The sequence below is a fragment of the Pipistrellus hanaki genome (assembly GCF_964339955.1).
Source record: "Pipistrellus hanaki genome assembly, chromosome: 3".
NCBI lineage: Eukaryota > Metazoa > Chordata > Mammalia > Chiroptera > Vespertilionidae > Pipistrellus > Pipistrellus hanaki.
This window is the reverse complement of record NC_140505.1, coordinates 187,627,650-187,643,960: the sequence shown is the minus strand read 5'-3', so window position 1 is coordinate 187,643,960 and position 16,311 is coordinate 187,627,650. Positions and strand designations below refer to the sequence as shown.

General features: G+C 68.0%; 2 protein-coding genes across 4 annotated transcripts in view; both read left to right on the top strand.

Annotated features, from left to right (window-relative positions):
- Positions 1-16,311, top strand: part of PARVB (parvin beta) — a 303,345-nt gene that overhangs the window by 197,061 nt on the left and 89,973 nt on the right.
- Positions 1-16,311, top strand: part of SCUBE1 (signal peptide, CUB domain and EGF like domain containing 1) — an 84,615-nt gene that overhangs the window by 62,652 nt on the left and 5,652 nt on the right. For all 3 annotated transcript variants that reach the window (XM_084878124.1, XM_084878123.1, XM_084878122.1), the window contains 12 exons: positions 2,267-2,389; positions 4,585-4,701; positions 5,894-6,016; positions 8,956-9,075; positions 9,331-9,435; positions 10,158-10,274; positions 11,023-11,160; positions 12,180-12,383; positions 12,605-12,766; positions 13,813-13,980; positions 14,868-15,029; positions 15,358-15,555. In XM_084878124.1, coding sequence (XP_084734250.1) covers positions 2,267-2,389; positions 4,585-4,701; positions 5,894-6,016; positions 8,956-9,075; positions 9,331-9,435; positions 10,158-10,274; positions 11,023-11,160; positions 12,180-12,383; positions 12,605-12,766; positions 13,813-13,980; positions 14,868-15,029; positions 15,358-15,555 — 1,737 coding nt within the window. The remainder of the gene's footprint in view (positions 1-2,266; positions 2,390-4,584; positions 4,702-5,893; positions 6,017-8,955; positions 9,076-9,330; positions 9,436-10,157; positions 10,275-11,022; positions 11,161-12,179; positions 12,384-12,604; positions 12,767-13,812; positions 13,981-14,867; positions 15,030-15,357; positions 15,556-16,311) is intronic.

The window sequence follows — 16,311 nt, the reverse complement described above, 5'->3', positions numbered from 1 at the left end:
TCCCGACAGGGGCCTCACACAGCCTCCTGCCCCCGTGCTGGAGGCCCTCCCATAGCCCCGAGGGCAGGCCGGTGACGGGGCAGCTAACTGAGAGGCTTCCGGGGCAGTGCTCCGGGCAGGCTGGGCCGGGGCTGCCCAGACAGGACCGAGGGCAGAGAGAGCAGACAGGGGCCGGGCCTGCCTCTGGGACAGCGGAGGCCCCAGGAGACCGGGGACAGGAAGGGGACTCTGGCCGCCTGGCGAGGGCTGGGGGCACAGTGGAGAAGGAGGGGGGTCTAGAGGTGCAGAAAGTGGGAAGAGGAGCTGCCCCTCCACCCACCCACCTACCCCCCACTCCCCACCAGATGCCCCGGTCAGAATGAAGGTGGAGCGGCCATCTGTGCCCAGGCTCCCTCGCCGTGTCCCTGGCTGCAGCGGGGTGCTTCCCGGGCGGTGACCCCGCAGCCTGCTGCACCGGCTGCACCGGCCTGGCCCAGCAGACATGCCTCCCGCCACCTGTCTGGTTGCTATGACAGCCGGTAGCCAACAGGCCCGGATGGGGAGGCTTGGCACGGGTTCCAGAGGCCTGAGGCGTCCTGAGAGGCGGGCCCACGTGCAGGGCCGGTCTCACCCGAGACCTGGGACCTGAGGCTCCGGATCACACAGCGGGCCGGGGCAGGGCCGGGGCAGGGCTGAGGTGGGCCTTCTCTTTGTTAGAACCTTCTAGCTAGCGATCCCCGTCTTCCCATAATCCCCAGGGGAGGGGCAGTGGCGATGCCTGGGCAGGCCTCGCTGCCTTCTGGCCTGCCTTCTCCGGAGGCTGCGGGAAAAGAGAGAGCAGCATGGCGAGGGGCTGGATGGGACAGTGTCCTGAGCGGGACTCAGGCACCTGGGCAGAGTGGCCTTGATCCCAGGGAGGGGCCTGTGGCACGGGACAGGCACGCGGCCTCGGCTCAGGTCAGGCCCAGTGGGCGCTGCTCAGAGGCTAGAGGCCATGTGGAGCGTCCTTTCCGTCCTGTTTCCTGTGCCTGTGCTGGAGCCAGCTCTTCCGGCACTCACTGCGGGGCCTTCTGGAGCGCGACCGGCATGGGGCTGAGGGCCCCAAGGGAACACCTCAGAGGCAGGGTCCCTGACAACCTCTGCAGCTGCCAGAGCCCGAGCAAAGCTCGCATGGCCGGAGCTCAGGCCGCGTGGGAGGGAGAGGCTGCCATCCCCGCAGGTGCCCCTGGAGGTCTCCGCAGGACACTCGGGGCTGGGGCTGGGGCTGGGGCTGGGGCTGGGCTGGGGCTGGGGCTGGGCTGAGAGGCTGGGGCGGGGCTGGGGCTGGGGCTGGGCTGGGGCTGGGGCTGGGGCTGGGGCTGGGCTGGGGCTGGGGCTGGGCTGAGGCTGGAGCGGGGCTGGGGCTGGGGCTGGGCTGGGGTGGGGCTGGGGCTGGGGCTGGGGCTGGGCTGGGGTGGGGCTGGGGCTGGGCTGGGGCTGGGCTGGGGCTGGGGCTGGGCTGGGGCTGGGCTGGGGCTGGGGCTGGGGCTGGGCTGGGCTGGGCTGGGGCTGGGGCTGGGGCTGGGCTGGGCTGGGCTGGGGCTGGACTGGGGCTGGGGCTGGGCTGGGGCTGGGGCTGGGGCTGGGCCTGGGGCTGGGCTGGGGCTGGGGCTGGGGCTGGGCTGGGGCTGGGCTGGGGCTAGGGCTGGGGCTGGGCTGGGGCTGGGCTGGGAGGCGTGGGGGCAGGCAGGGACCTTGGGGGCTCAGCCACACTCATCGGATACTGAGTGGTGAAGAGCGCAGGTCAGCAGGCAGGCACGGGGGGGGGGGGGGGGGGGGCGGCCGCAGGAGGAGGCAGAAGGCGGTCAGTCCCAGGACCACAGGCTGCACTGCCGCCCGCAGCTCCTCCACCAGCGGGCGCTGCGAGTCCCCTGAGCGCTGACCGATGTCGCTCTCTTACCCCTGAGGTGCCTCTGACCCTGGTCCCACAGACCGAGCGTCAGGGTCACAGCCGTCGGAAGGCAGCCGCCTGCCCCAGGCCTCCCTGCCCTGCGCTGCCCCCCTAGGGCGGTGAGAGGACACAGGGCCCTTGTCCTCCCGTGGTCTTGCCCAACGGCACACAATGGCCACGTCCAGAGGGAGTGGTGCCCCCGTCCTCCAGACCCCACTGCTGAGCTGGGACCCCGTCCCTGTGCTCAGTGGGGAAACTGAGGCCAGCCTGGGCAGGGCACAGGCAGGGCAGGGCAGGGCGGTGCTGGCGTCATCCCCGCTCGCAGCCCGTTCTCCTTGCCCGCACTCGGCCCCACAGACATCAACGAGTGCCTGGCCAACAACGGGGGCTGCGACCACTCCTGCCGCAACACCGTGGGCAGCTTCGAGTGCGGCTGCCGCAAGGGCCACCGGCTGCTGAGCGACGAGCGGACCTGCCAAGGTGAGGTGGTGTTGGGTCCTCAGCATGTGCTCCTGCCCTCCCCGCCCCTGTCCTTTGTGATTCCGGGGCCCAGGGAGACAGCAGCCGTGCCCCAGGGGCACAGCCAGCGGGTAGCAGAGAACATCAGCGGTGGAGTGCTGCCACCTGGTGGAAGCAGCATCACATTGCAGGTGCTCTCCGAGGTCCTTCTACACGGGTCCCGGCACCTGCTAGGAGCAAGGTCATGGGAGGAGAAAACTGGGCAGAAGCCAAGAGTCAGAGCCCAGGATACGCCCAGCCGATGTCCGGGTTCAGCAGGAGCCCAGGGCGTGAGCAGGGGGGAGAGTGGGCAGAGGGCTTCCGGGGATGGGACGGGGGTGAAATGCTTGAAAAAGAGGCATTTCCCCGGGAGCCAGGGCGGTAAGCCCACTCACAAAGTGGCACTGCTGGCCGAGGGAGCTCGGGGGCCACAGGGGGAGTTCTGTGGGCGGGGCCAGCTTTGTGGGGAGGGCCGAGGGCCGGGCCAGGGAGCCTGAGTGGCGGGGGCGTGGCAGGTCCCATCAGGTGACTGTCACAGGCGTCATTTCACGTCCACGCGTGGCCCAATCTGGCTGTGGGGCTTGCAGCTTCTCTGTTGTTGCTGCTCAGAGCCTGGCCCCGTGGCCACAGGGAGAGTTTGGGGAGGCGTGTCAGGGTGGGCAGAGGTCCCGCTCGAGGCCCTGAGAGGTGAGGGAGGACCCAGGCCAGCCCCCCCGAGGGCTCAGCACAGCCCAGGCCAGGGCTCCCCTCAGGGCACAGGGTGTCTGGAGCTCGGCGTCTGTGCAGGTCCATCAGGCCCCTGCCCTCGGCTTCGTTTCTCCCTCTGGCCTGTGGGGGCAGAAGGGGGCCCTTGACTTTGCATCCCCAGCTGCCCTGTGAGGGAGGCGGGCAGCTGCCAAGGCGGAGGAAGAGGAGGTGACCACATGTCTGCTTCTGGTCTCTCCAGCCTCCTCCAGACTCATCTCCAGGCCGGGGCCCCGCCTGCCCCAGCACCACCCTGGGCTCCGCAGCCCCAGCAGGGAGAGGTCTGAGTGCTTTTGCTTGGCACTCAGGGCCCTGGGGATGGGGACCCCAGACACCTCCCCAGCCCCTTTGAGCTCCTCCCAATCCCCTGGGTGCTCCCCAGCCCCTTTGAGCTCCTCCCAATCCCCTGGGTGCTCTGTGCCGCCTCCTCCCACCTGTGCCTGCAGCACCTTCCCCACCGAACTCCTTCATTGCAAACTGGCCCGGAGGCCACAGCATCGGCCCTCCGACCCCCACCCAGAGATCACAGCCTCCTGTGAGCGCCACAGCACCAGCACCAGCGTTATCTCACACACACACACACACACACGTGTTACGAACATGCGTGCAGTCACATGAGCAAACATATTCGGAGAACGAACTCCATCTGCAGTGCCGGGAGCAGCAGGCGCCCTCACCTGTCCCCCAGGAGCCGTTCTCAGTTCTTGGGAGCTCAGCCCTGTCCTGTGAGCATGAGGTTTATTTCATCTCCAGCAGCAGCACTTTCCCTTTTCACCCCGGCTGCCAGGAACCTCGGACTCAGACTCCGCTGCTGTCCAGGCCACCGTACTGCCCTTCGTGGCTAGCATATTGTTCCCTTGCTCCTGTCTGTCTGTGCTGCTGTCCTTACCTCCTCACGGGGCCTTTGGGGGCGATGGGAAAACATACTTTAGTCAGCAACCAGGAGGCCTGGCTTCCTGCCCCAGTTCAGCTGCCTCCTCAGCCCCATCAGGTTCCTGCAGGGGTGGGTTACAGACCAATGCAGCCGGCAGGGCTCATGATTGAGCACTGAGCTATGAACCAGGAGGTCAGAGTTCGATTCCCGGTCAGGCACATGCCCAGGTTGTGGGCTCGATCCCCACTGGGGGCGTGCAGGAGCCAGCCAGTCAATGATCCTCTCTCATTAAGGTATCTATCTCTCTCCCTTCCTCTCTGAAATCAATAAAAATAAACAGCAATCCTAATCACAGTTAGCCCTGGGGTGTTAAATGGCAGAAACCACAGCCCTTCCATCCAGAGCGTTCCTGCCCTGCCCGCCTCCAGAGGAGACTCGAGGCAGCGGAGACGGGGAAAGGGGCGGCGACAGGAGGCGGGGGCTGTGCGCTGTGCGGCCGGGGGCAGCGTGCCCCTCCGCCCACCCTGACACGCTCCCCACGCCCCCTGTGGCCACACAGACATTGACGAGTGCTCCTTCGCGCGGACCTGCGACCACATCTGCATCAACTCGCCCGGCAGCTTCCAGTGCCTGTGCCACCGCGGCCACACGCTCTACGGGACGACCCACTGCGGAGGTCTGCAGCCCGCCCGCCCGCCCTCCACGGCCACCTCCCCCGAGGCACGCGCCGCACCCTCCCCGCCCCCGCCCCCTCCCCCTCCCCCTGACAATCCTGGGGGCAGGGCGAGGCTGGGGACCGGTGGGCAGGGAGGGGCTCAGCCAGAGGAGAGGCGGGAGGATGGGGAGGGGCAGCAAGTACCCACCGGGGCTAAGCCTGGGCCAGGTGTGGGCATAGACCTGGATACGGCCAGTCTGGAAGAGTGGTGGCCACACAGAAGCGTTTGGCTCAGGATGAGGGGAGCCTGGCAGAGAGGTCAGCATGTGCGCAGGCCTGAGGCAGAGACTGGAGGCAGCCGTGAGGCCAGGAGGTCAGACGGGGTGCAGGGCTGCCTGAGCCCGGAGGGGACTGGGTTTTATCCCTGTGGGAGCTTTAATCAGCCTGGGACATGGCCACGTTCATGCACTGGGACTGCTGTGGCTGCCATGTGTTTAAAAGAGTGAGCCGGGCACCAGACACGGGGCCCAGAGCTGTGGAGCTCAGGCAGGCGGGGCACAGAGGAGGAGGAGGGTCAGTGACGGGAGGTGGAGACGTCTGACACGTGTCCCTGTGGCCTGGGTGTCTCCCTCCCTGTGCTTGGCAGCCGTGAGGGCACAGCTGGTGCTGGGGCGGCACCTGGGGGAGGCTGCAGGGACCCCCAAAACCTAGCCACCAGCTTCCCTGGGCCGGCCGCCCCCGAATGCTGGCAGCCGGGGTGCTCAGTCGTGCACCCCAGTGTGAATGCAGCCCAGCCCTCCCGCACAGCGTGCTTTTGGCCTTGGACGGTCTGAGGAGGAGGGCTCGGGTGGCTTCTTCCTGCCGGCCCCATGGCACAGGAGCGCCTGGAAGGGCCTGTCCCAGTCCCACGGCGAGAAGAGGCCGCCTGGTCCCCGGGCCAGTGCTCCCGCCCCGCAGACCTGACGGAACCTAAATTTGGTGCCACTGCTCTGCCTGCCCCGTCTGGGCAGGAGGGAGGTGTCGGTGTGCGTGCTCACGTGTGTGTGCATGCTTGTATGTGTAATGTGTGCAGCCCGGGTCTGTGCACAGTGACGGTGTCAGGCTGGGGTCAGGGGATTCCCAGCCCTCCTGCTCCGAGGGGGTGGCCGGGGCTGGCGGTCCTGCCCTTACCCCCCTGCCTTACCCTCCCGCCCGCCCCCCTCCTGTGCTGCAGACGTGGACGAGTGCAGCGTGAGCAACGGGGGCTGCGACCAGGGCTGTGTCAACACCAAGGGCAGCTTCCAGTGCGTCTGCCCCCCGGGGAGGCGGCTCCACTGGAACCGGAAGGACTGCGTGGGTGAGTCCCCTGGGGTGAGTGCCCTGGGCAGGAGCCCCGGGGTGGGCATCACTGGGACCACCCTCTGTTCCGTGCCTGGTGGGCAGGGCGAGGCAGTGATGTAGGCAGGTGCTGGGCAGGTGCCTCTGCTGCCGGCCCCTGGCTGGTGGGAACGAGGCCTCCAGGGTGAGGCGGCAGAGCTAGGGGCCAGCGGAGCACAGACAGACTGGGGACCTGGGCTCAGCTGTGCCGCCGTGGGCTCAGGAGGAGCAGGAGGCTCAGAGGAGGGAGTGGAGGCCGCGGTTCCCCCTTGTCCTGCCAAGAAAGCTGGTCGGGAGGGGCTCCGGGTGCAGCAGCAGCAGAGCCTGGTGGGGAGCACAGGGAGTGCCGGGTCTCTTCAGACCCACCCCTGCCCAGACTGCCAGCCCCGCAGGGTGAGGCAGGGCCTCCCGAGCGAGCGCGGTGACCCCCGCCCTCTGCTGTGCTGGATCCTCAGAGAGTCCCCGCACTCACTGGCTCCACCAGCACATGCTGGCCACCGCCTGTGCAGGGCCCGCTCTGGGCGTGGGACCTCCAGGGCTGCCAGCCAGCCTTGCAGCCCTGAGTCCTGTCTGCTCGGAGCCAACCGGGACTCCTCTGCATGGCAGAGGCCGCTGCCTGCCTGGCGGCCTTCCCCTCCCCTGAGCTCCCGGTGTCCTTCCCTGAGCACAGCGGGGTGCATGCCCCTGGGATGGAGGCTCCTTACTCAGCACCATCTGGACCCTCCCGCTCCCCGCACCCCACCCTCCCGCGTGCCTCCCCTCTCCTTCCCGCCGCTGCACCCAGACACGATGGCTGGGCCACACCGCGGTCTGTGTGGCTGTCCGCACTGGAGTGTGTGTGCTGCAGGCCGAGCAGGACGGGGGCCTGGCCTGCTCCCTTGGAGCCAGCACCCAGAGAGAGCTGGCAGCTGGACGCTCGCAGTGTTTGCTGGCACTGGAAATCAGTCCGTCAGGCCTGCCCCGCTGCCCTGCTGCCACACTGAGCGGAGCAGCGGTCCTGCCGCCGTGGCGAAGGCGTGTGGGGCCGTGGGGCCGTGGGGCCGTGGGGCCGGGTCTCGGAAGCGTGGCTGGTGCTGGTGTGAGGACACCAGCCTGAGAAGCCCGGCCGCCCGGCGCTGCCTTCCCGCCCGGGCTGTGGTGGGCGGACGGGCTTGCAGAGATGCGCCCGCTGCTCCTCAGGGTCCTGCGGGGCTGGTGTTTGCCGGAGCTGCGGGACCCGCAGGCTTCCTTGAGGAGCTGCCTTCCTTCCTCTCGGGTTTTGTTTTGTTTTGTTTTATTAACAGCTTTATTGAGAGACATGCAATTCACCCATTAAAGTGCATGATGCGGCCGAAACCAGTTTGGCTCAGTGGATAGAGCATCGGCCTGCGGACTGAAGGGTCCTGGGTTTGATTCCGGTCAAGGGCACGTACCTTGGTTGCGGGCACATCCCCAGTAGGGGGTGTGCAAGAGGCAGCTGATTGATGATTCTCTCTCATCGATGTTTCTAACTCTCTATCCCTCTCTCTTCCTCTCTGTGAAAAATCAATAAAAATATTTTTTTTTTAAAGTGCGTGATGCGAACCCTAGCCTGTTTGGCTCAGTGGATAGAGCGTCACCCCGCAGACTGAAGGGTCCCAGGTTCAGTTCCGGTCAAGGGCACATGCCCGGGTTGCAGACTCAATCCCCAGTAGGGGTCGTGCAGGAGGCAGCTGATCAATGATTCTCTCATCATTGTTGCTGTTTCTCTCTGTCTCCCTTTCTGAAATAAGTAAACATGTACTTAAATATAAATAAATAAAAATAAAGAGTGTGCCCTAGGTTTGGCTCAGTGGATAAAGTGTCAGCCTGCGGGTCCCAGATTCGATTCCAGTCAAGGGCACGTACCTTGGTTGCAGGCTCCTCCCCAGCCTGGGCATCCCTGGCCGGGACTTGTGCAAGAGGCAACCAATTGATGTGTTTCTCTCGCCTTGATGTTTCTCTTTGTCTTTCCCCTTCTCTCCCATTCTCCCTTAAAAAAAAAAAAAAAAAAAAAAAATGGAAAATATCCTCCGTGAGGATTAGCAAAGTAAGTAAACAAACAAGCAAAGTGCTTTAAAAAATAACGAAGTGTGGTTTTCAGTGCAGCCCTGTCAGTTCTGAGCGTCTTCATTCCAAAAGAAGCCCCGCCCATGGCGGTCACTCCGTCTCCTCCAGCCCAGGCCTCGGCGACCACCGTCCGTGTTTGCCGGACTCCCACTGCCAGGGCCTCGTTCCTTTTTTTTAATCCTCCCTCAAGGAGGGAGGACATTTTTCCCATCGATGTTTTTCAGAGCGAAAGGGAGCAGGAAGGGGAGAGACGGAGAAAAACATCGATGTGAGAGAGACCGCCAAGGGGCCCCGACCAGGGAGGGGATCGAACCGGAAACCCAGTGCACGCCCTTGACAGGGGATGGAGCCTGAGACCTCCGCCCTCAGGCTGGCGCTCTAACACTGAGCCTGCGGCCGCGGAGGCTGTCCCGTCACTGCTGGCCACGCCGTCATCCTCCCCGGCCGGTGCTCGCGCAGTCCCCGTCCGAGCGTTCTGAGCGGCGCGGCCCTGCGTTCGTGGCAGGGGTCCGTGTGACACGCTTTCCGCTTCCCTGGTGGGTGCCGGGGTGGGGCTGCTGGCCACAGGGTAGCCGTGTTTAACTTTGAGGACCTGCCGGTCTGTTTTTACAATATATTTTTATGGATTTCAGAGAGGAAGGGGGAAGGGGAGAGAGAAACATCCATGATGAGAGAGAATCATTCATCAGCTGCCGCCTGCACGCCCCCACTAGGGATCGAGCCTGAATCCTGGGCCTGTGGGCTCTGCCGTCTCCCAGCCCCTTCCCACTGAGGCGGTCTGGCCTGGGGGGTGGCGGAGCCCCTCAGAAAGCCCCGCAGTGGCCCCTCCAGCCTCTCTTTCTTCCTCCTCAGACGCGGGCGGGTGCCCTGCTGCAGCCCAGGCCGCCCCGCGGGCCCAGCTGTGGTGCAGCAAGGCGGGCGGCGTGGAGAGCTGCTCCCTCGCCTGCCCGGCGCACACGCTCTTCCTGCCAGGTAACCCCCTGCTGTTCCCCAGGAAGGAGCCTGACGGAGGCCCAGCCCTGCTCCTGGAGGGGCCCTGGGCAGCCGCCGGGGTCTCCACGGGCCGCAGTGTCCCTGCTCCGTGTGCCCTGCGGTCTCGCAGCAGGAAGGAGCTGACTCAGGCTGGGCCCTGACCTTCCTCTCCTTCCCTCGCCCCTCTGAGGCTGGGGGACCCGGGGGCGCTGGAGGAGGGGTACCGGCTGTGCCTCACCACCCGCTTCTCCACAGACTCGGAAAACAGCTACAGCCTGAGCTGCGGGGTGCCCAGCCTCCAGGGCAGGACGCCGCCGACGCGCAACGGCACCAGCCCCGGCGCCGGGCCCAGCTGCGCAGGTAGCCCTGGCCCGGCCGCGCCCACGGGTGCTCTGTGTGGGGGTGAGGGGGCGGGCACGGCCCAGGGGGAGCCTCCTGAGCTATTGGCAGCAGGCAGGCTGCGGGGCCGGGACACGGACGGGCTCTCTGACCCGAGGCTCCTGGACCCAGCACAGCGGCTCGGTGACCCTGAGGCGCTGGATTCGGGGTGTGGGTTTCCGGCGCCGTTAAGTCTAAAGCTCCTGAGTCGGCGGCACTGCCGGGGAAGACCCCACCCAAAGTGCCAGTGAGGCCCCGCCAGCTGCCCCGGCGGAGCGGGCCCTGTCAGACTGCGGGGCCAGTGACACGGCCTCTGCGAGTGTCTAACACCCACGACACAGCTCTCAGCATCTGTGATGGCTGCTGCCTTAGCCCAGCTCCTCCGAGGAGGCAGGGTCTGGGCATCTGTGGCTCCCGCCCTCCCTCCCCGCTTCCTCTCTCCTCTGCCCGCTCCCTGCACACCCGGCCCGGGAGCTGCTCTGGGGTGGGGATTAGGGCGAGGCCCTCCTCTCCTCCACAGAAGATCTGGCTGGAAGGCCCCTGGCTCCAGCCTGCCCCCACCACCCCCGCACGGGAGAGACGTGAGGAGGGAGGGCCCCAGCCCCGGGCAGCCCCTCACACCCAGGCACTCCCTCTGCAGCCCCGGCCCCAGCACCTCCTGCTCCCAGGAGAGGCCACCACCTGGGGGACTTTGGTTTCCCCAGGTGCCCCCGCCGCCCCCATCAGGCAGAAGGCGCGCTTCAAGATCCGCGAAGCCAAGTGCCAGCTCTGGCCCCGCAGTGGGGAGCCAGCCAAGGAGGCCCCCAGACAGCCGCTGCTGGGTGAGTGGCCCCGGGTACCGGCCACCTGGGGCGGGGCTCCCAGGCCTGGGAGCTGGGAGCCAGGGCCCAGCAGGGCGGGTCAGCGGAAGGCTCCCCGTGGCCCCCTAGCCCGAGGCCACACCTGCGCACCCGAGGCCGCGATGGGAGGGCGGCCAGCGGGAAGTGAAGGCTTAGGACCCAGATCCCTGGGGCCGCCGTGCTGCCTCCCGGGTCAGTGAGCTCCCAGAGCAGGGCTCTCTGCCACTGTCCTGTCCGGCTGTCCGGCTGTCCGACTGTCCGGCTGTCCTGTCCGGCTGTCCGGCTGTCCTGTCCGGCTGTCCTGTCCGGCTGTCCGGCTGTCCTGTCCGGCTGTCCTGTCCGGCTGTCCGGCTGTCCTGTCCGGCTGTCCTGTCCAGCTGTCCGGCTGTCCTGTCCGGCTGTCCTGTCCGGCTGTCCGGCGCAGGAGGCACGGGCTCTCTCAGCAGCGCGTCTCTCGGTGAGGGGGTCGGAACAGGAACCAGCGGGGGAGCCGGGGAGGGCCGGGCGGGAGGCAGCTCTGCTCTGCCTCCGGAAAGATGGCCGAGCTCCTGGGCTCCTCAGCCCACAGGGCGGTGAGGAGGCTCGGCCCCGCCCCCTGGCACTCAGAGCCAGCCTGGCCTTCCGCGGCCTCGCTTCCCGCGTGCGCCTGGGCGGTGCGGCCGAGGTGCACGGGTGGGGAGGGCCTGCTCCTGCCCGCACCGCTCAGTCACAACGGTCCCTTCTCGTCCAGAAAACAGCCACGTGACCTTTGTGACCCTCAAGTGTGACTCCTCCAAGAAGAGGCGCCGTGGCCGGAAGTCCCCGTCCAAGGAGGTTGCCCACATCACGGCGGAGCTGGAGGTGGAGACAAAGGGGGAAGAGGCCTCAGGTGGGCGAGGGGTCCCCGGGGGCTGTGGAGGGCGTGGGGGAGGCCCGCACACGGGGGTGGCAAGATCTGTGGGTGTGGCGCTGCTCCCCGCCCAGACACGGCTGTGGAGGTGGAGGCCGGGCAGGAGAGGACGGCAGGAGAACTGCCTGGAGCCAAGATGGTAGGGGAGGCCCTGGGCCATGAGAGGAGCAGGGCTCAGGGCCAGGGATGCCACACGCCCCTCCATCCTCCCTGCCCTCACAGGGGCCGGAGGACTAACCCGCAGCCTCCCCTGCGCTCCCGGGGCTGGTGGTTCTGGCTCATGTCTGGTGCCAACACCCTGCTCTTGGCTGTGAGGGGGTGGGGAGCCGGGAGAGGAGTGAGCTGTCAGCGATGTGGCTGTGTGTGCCCAGCCCCCTGGGCGCTGGAGTGCGGGGACCAGCCCAGTGCCGGGGAGCCTCTAGGGGGAGGGGTGTGAGAACAAATGGGCGCCCCGGAAGTCCACCCAGAGAGGGCCATTGGATTCAGGGCTGGAAATCAAAGTTCACGCCATGGAGGGGGGCGGGACTGGCACCTAGGCAGAGCGACTGGAAGAGGCCAGGGCACAGAGGGCAAGGCGCGACCTGTGTCAGGCAGGGAGGCTGAAGGCGGCGTGCACAGCGAGGGCCACGCCAGGAGGCCAGGGTGTCCTGAGGCCGGGGCAGGTGTCTGAGCGGCAGCAGGAGCGCCAGCAGGGGGAGTGCCTGGGGAGGGGGGTGTTGCAGTGGCGGCAGCCTGATTTCCATCAGATCTGCCACGTGGCTGTGGGCAGGCGCTAGCTCTGGGAGCCTCAGTCTCCCCATCTGTCAGGTGGACGCAGCCATGGTGCCCCGCCAGGGCCACTGCGAGTGCGCTCCAGAGTGGCCTGGCTCAGCGCGGTGCCGCGCTGGGCGGAGGGCGGAGGGCGGAGGGCGGAGGGCGGAGGGCGGAGGGCGGAGGGCAGCCTGGGGGAGGCAGCTGGGGGACAGGGTGTGGGGGGTGTGACGGTCTCTTCGCTGCAGACACCTGCGAGGCGGACTGCGTGCGGCGGCGGGCCGAGCAGAGCGTGCAGGCGGCCATCAGGACGCTGCGGAAGGCCGTCAGCCGGCAGCTCTTCTCCGTCCAGCTGGCGGGCACGGAGTACGAGGTGGCCCAGCAGCCGGCCAAGGCCCCGGAGGGCCCGGGCGCGTGCGGCACAGGCCAGACGCTGCAGGACGGCACGTGCAGTGAGTCCGCCAGGCACAGCCACTTCCTTCTGCGTGGCCGGGAGGGCGCACGAGGGAGGGGATGTGGGTCGAGAGAGCCGCGGAAGGCGGAGGGAGGGTCTGAGAGGACCCTCGGTGGGAGCGGCCAGGAGGGGCCCGAGACCAGGTCTGGCCCCGGGGTCCTCGCAGAGGCCCTGAGGCGCCGGAGACCGGCTACCAGCAGCCTCTGGCTCTGCCCGCAGTGGCCTGCGAGCCCGGCACCTACTTCCGCGGGGACTCCGGCCGGTGTGTGCCGTGCGCGCCGGGCACCTACCAGGACGGGGAAGGCCAGCTCAGCTGCACTCCATGCCCCAGCAGCGACGGGCTTGGCCTGGCCGGTGCCCGCAACGTGTCTGAATGTGGAGGCAAGTGAGGGCCCAGCCAGGAGGGGGAGAGTGGGGTGGGGCGGGGCGGGACGGGGACGGGCCCCATGGCCTCCCTGAGGCTGCCGAGCACAGCCGGAGCCCTGTGACTTGGAAAAGCTCCGTGCCCGCGCAGAGCTGTCCTGGCCGCTCCCAGGGTGCACTGCGGGCCAGAGGCGTCCACGCCCAGAGGGTCAGCGAGGGCGACCGCACTCGGCCCCGCAGCCCCGAAAGGACTTCACAGCCACGAGCACCGGCCACCTGCAGCCCCTGTGGCTGTGGCGGAGGCACCGGGGCTTCGTGGCTGCCCAGTAACGGTACATCTCATGGAGCTCGAATCGCATGGCCATGCTCTGGCACCTGCCTGGGCAGGGACGGCGCATCGGCCCTGCAGGTGGTTCGGAAAGCCGTGGGCCCATTGCCTGGCACGTTGGTTTGCAAGGAGCTTTTCCATGTGGTGCCCGCTCAGACTCCTCTGTGGAATGGGCCTCTCCCATCAGCCTCCCGCCCCTGGCCACCCAAGGGCCCGGGTGGGGAAAGGGTGCCTGAGATCCCGGGTTGGTGCTGGGGACAGAGCCTGAGTCTGCGGGCTGCCCAGAGGGCGGCCCCTGCCCCCAGCGGGGATGGGACTGGCACGGAGCTCGGAGTGGCCACCGCTGGGACAGAGAACACTCCGCTCTCCTTTCTGCTCGAGGGCGTCACCTCCTCCGCTCTGGCCCGGCCTCGCTCACAGCCACGCAGGGTGAGCCCTGAGCTGTGAGCCCCGGTGCGGCCTGTCCTCAGGGACAGTCCCTCTGAGAGAAGTGACCGCCCCACACCCCATCTCCACTGCGGGCCCCGCACACCCAGCTTCTCTTCCTGCTGGCGGGTGAAGAGCCAGGCTGGCCGAGCCACACGGCCGGGAGCCCCTGACGGCCACAGATGGGTGGGTGGCAGGCTTCCTCCCCCAGGTCCCTCCCCGGCCACCCCAACCGTGGTGCTCGGTGCCTTCCCGGGGCAGAAGAGGGCTGAGGGCAGGGCCTGAGGGAGCCGTGGCCTCTGTCTTCCAGGCCAGTGCTCTCCCGGCTCCTTCTCCGCTGACGGCTTTCGGCCCTGCCAGGCCTGCCCCGTGGGCACGTACCAGCCGGAGCCCGGGCGCACCGGCTGCTTCCCCTGCGGAGGGGGGCTGCTCACCAAGCACGAGGGCTCGGCCTCCTTCCAGGACTGCGAGGCCAAAGGTGAGGGCCCCCCCCCCCAGGCTGGCCGAGCGGCTGGGGGCCATTTCCCGCCCACACCCCGGGGCAGCGGAGTCTGCAGCATCCGGGCTGGACACGGGGACCGGCTCTGTGCACACACTGGGCAGGACGGCAGCCCCCACTCAGCTGTGGTGAGGCTCTGAGCCCGGGGTGAGGGGGCCGCCAGCTCCTCTGGGTGCTCCGTGCCGCAGGGCGGCGGGTGAGGTGCAGGAGGCAGCAGGGACGTGGGGCCAGGTCAGTCACCCACTGGACAGGGCCACCAGCCTGCAGCCCCGCCACTCCCCCGCCCCAGGGCACAGGCACGCCTCGGGGAGCCCTCTGGCACCCCTGTGTGCTGAGAACACAGGGGTCCCCTGAGCCCGCGTTCTGGGGGCGGCAGCCCCAGCTCTGTGCCCCCACTCCACTCCTGCCTGGTTCCCCCTGTGACTCAGCCCCATAGAGTGAGGCTGACTCCACTTCCTCTGACTCCACTTCCTCTCCCCCATTCTCTCCTGAACCCCCACCAGCCAGCCAGGCTCACCCCACTGCTCCCCGAGAATGGCTCCCGGCAGGGCGGCCTCCAGAATCCCTGTGTGCCAGAGCCCGAGTCCCTTCCCAGCGGCCCTTGGGGAACTCCACCCTGACCCCCACTTCCTCCCCGCATGCTCGTGAGGGGATGTGGGCCTCGAGGCGGACTCGGTCTGCACCCCACTCTCTTCCCTGCCCCCCCACACACACTCAGACCAGATCCCGGGGGCCCAGAGCACTCTGCCTGGCTGTGCACAGGGGGGAGGGCACCGGGCAGTGGGGGAGGGCCTTGCTCTGCTGAGACCCCCGGGGGCAGGGAGGCCTCAGGGAGAAGGTCCCCCTAATGCCTCCCTACCCCCCAGTGCACTGCTCCCCCGGCCACCACTACAACACCACCTCCCACCGCTGCGTCCGCTGCCCCGTCGGCACCTACCAGCCTGAGTTCGGCCAGAACCACTGCATTGCCTGCCCCGGCAGCACCAGCACCGACTTCGACGGCTCCACCAACATCACCCACTGCAAAAGTGGGCGCTGGTCTCCGGCCTGGGGGCGCTGGGAGGGGCTGGGGGGGCTGGGAGGGGCTGGGAGGGCTGGGGGCACTGGGAGGGGCTGGGGGGGCTGGGAGGGGCTGGGGCGCTGCTCTCCGGTCTGGGGGCGCTGGGGGGGGCTGGGGCGCTGGGAGGGGCTTGGAGGGGCTGGGGCGCTGGGAGGGGCTGGGAGGGGCTGGGAGGGGCTGGGAGGGGCTGGGGCGCTAGGAGAGGTGGGAGGGGCTGGGGCGCTGGGCGGGGCTGCTGAGGGCCCCGCCTGGCAGGGGCACCCACCAGCGGGCCTGACCGACCCCCGTGCCCACAGACCAGCACTGCGGCGGGGAGCTCGGCGACTACATGGGCTACATCGAGTCCCCCAACTACCCCGGCGACTACCCGGCCAACGCCGAGTGCGTGTGGCACATCTCCCCGCCCCCCAAGCGCAGGATCCTCATCGTGGTCCCCGAGATCTTCCTGCCCAGCGAGGACGAGTGCGGCGACGTGCTGGTCATGCGCAAGAGCGGTGGGTGCCGGGCGGCTCGGCCACGACACCTTCCCCGTCTGTTGTTCATTGTCCTCTAAGGGTGTTTTCTTCACTGACTGCAGAGAGGACGCAGGAGAGAGAGAGAGAGAGACATCAGTGATGAGAGAGAATCACTGAGCGGCTGCCTCCTGCACGCTCCCCCTGAGGGTGGAGCCCACAGGCCAGGCATGTGCCCTCGGCCAGAATTGAACCTGGGGCCTTGAGTCTGCAGGCCGATGCTCTATCCACTGAGCCAAACCGGGTGTAAATCCACTTGTCTGACTGAGCTGCGGGCTCTGTAGAGTTCTGTGGAAAGGTCTGGAAAGCTTCTGGGCGCCCTGAGCATGGGAGTCAGGACCTGGTCCAGCTGGTCTCTCCCCGAGCACACACGGTCCTGCCCCACGGGCCAGGGTGAGACCGGAGCGGCCCCTCCTCCGCAGACGCCTTCCTCTGAAGTTGGGGTGGCCTGGGGCAAAGGGCCAGTGTGTGCCCGCACACAGGATGCCCAGGGTCGGCAGCCCGCCCCCCGTTCCCAGCCTCCTGGCTCGTCACCCCCACAGTGGCCGTGGGGAGTCCTCAGGTGGCCCCTCCCCGCAGAACAGGGTGAGCCCAGATGGCCACGCAGCCAGCGAGGCAGAGCTGCCTCCAGTGCCCCCAGGACCAGCTCTGTTCCTCCCAGTCAGCGGTGCCCACTGAGGCTCCTCCCAGTCAGGGCGGGAGGACACAGGCAGCCGCACAGACGCACCTGCTCCCGGG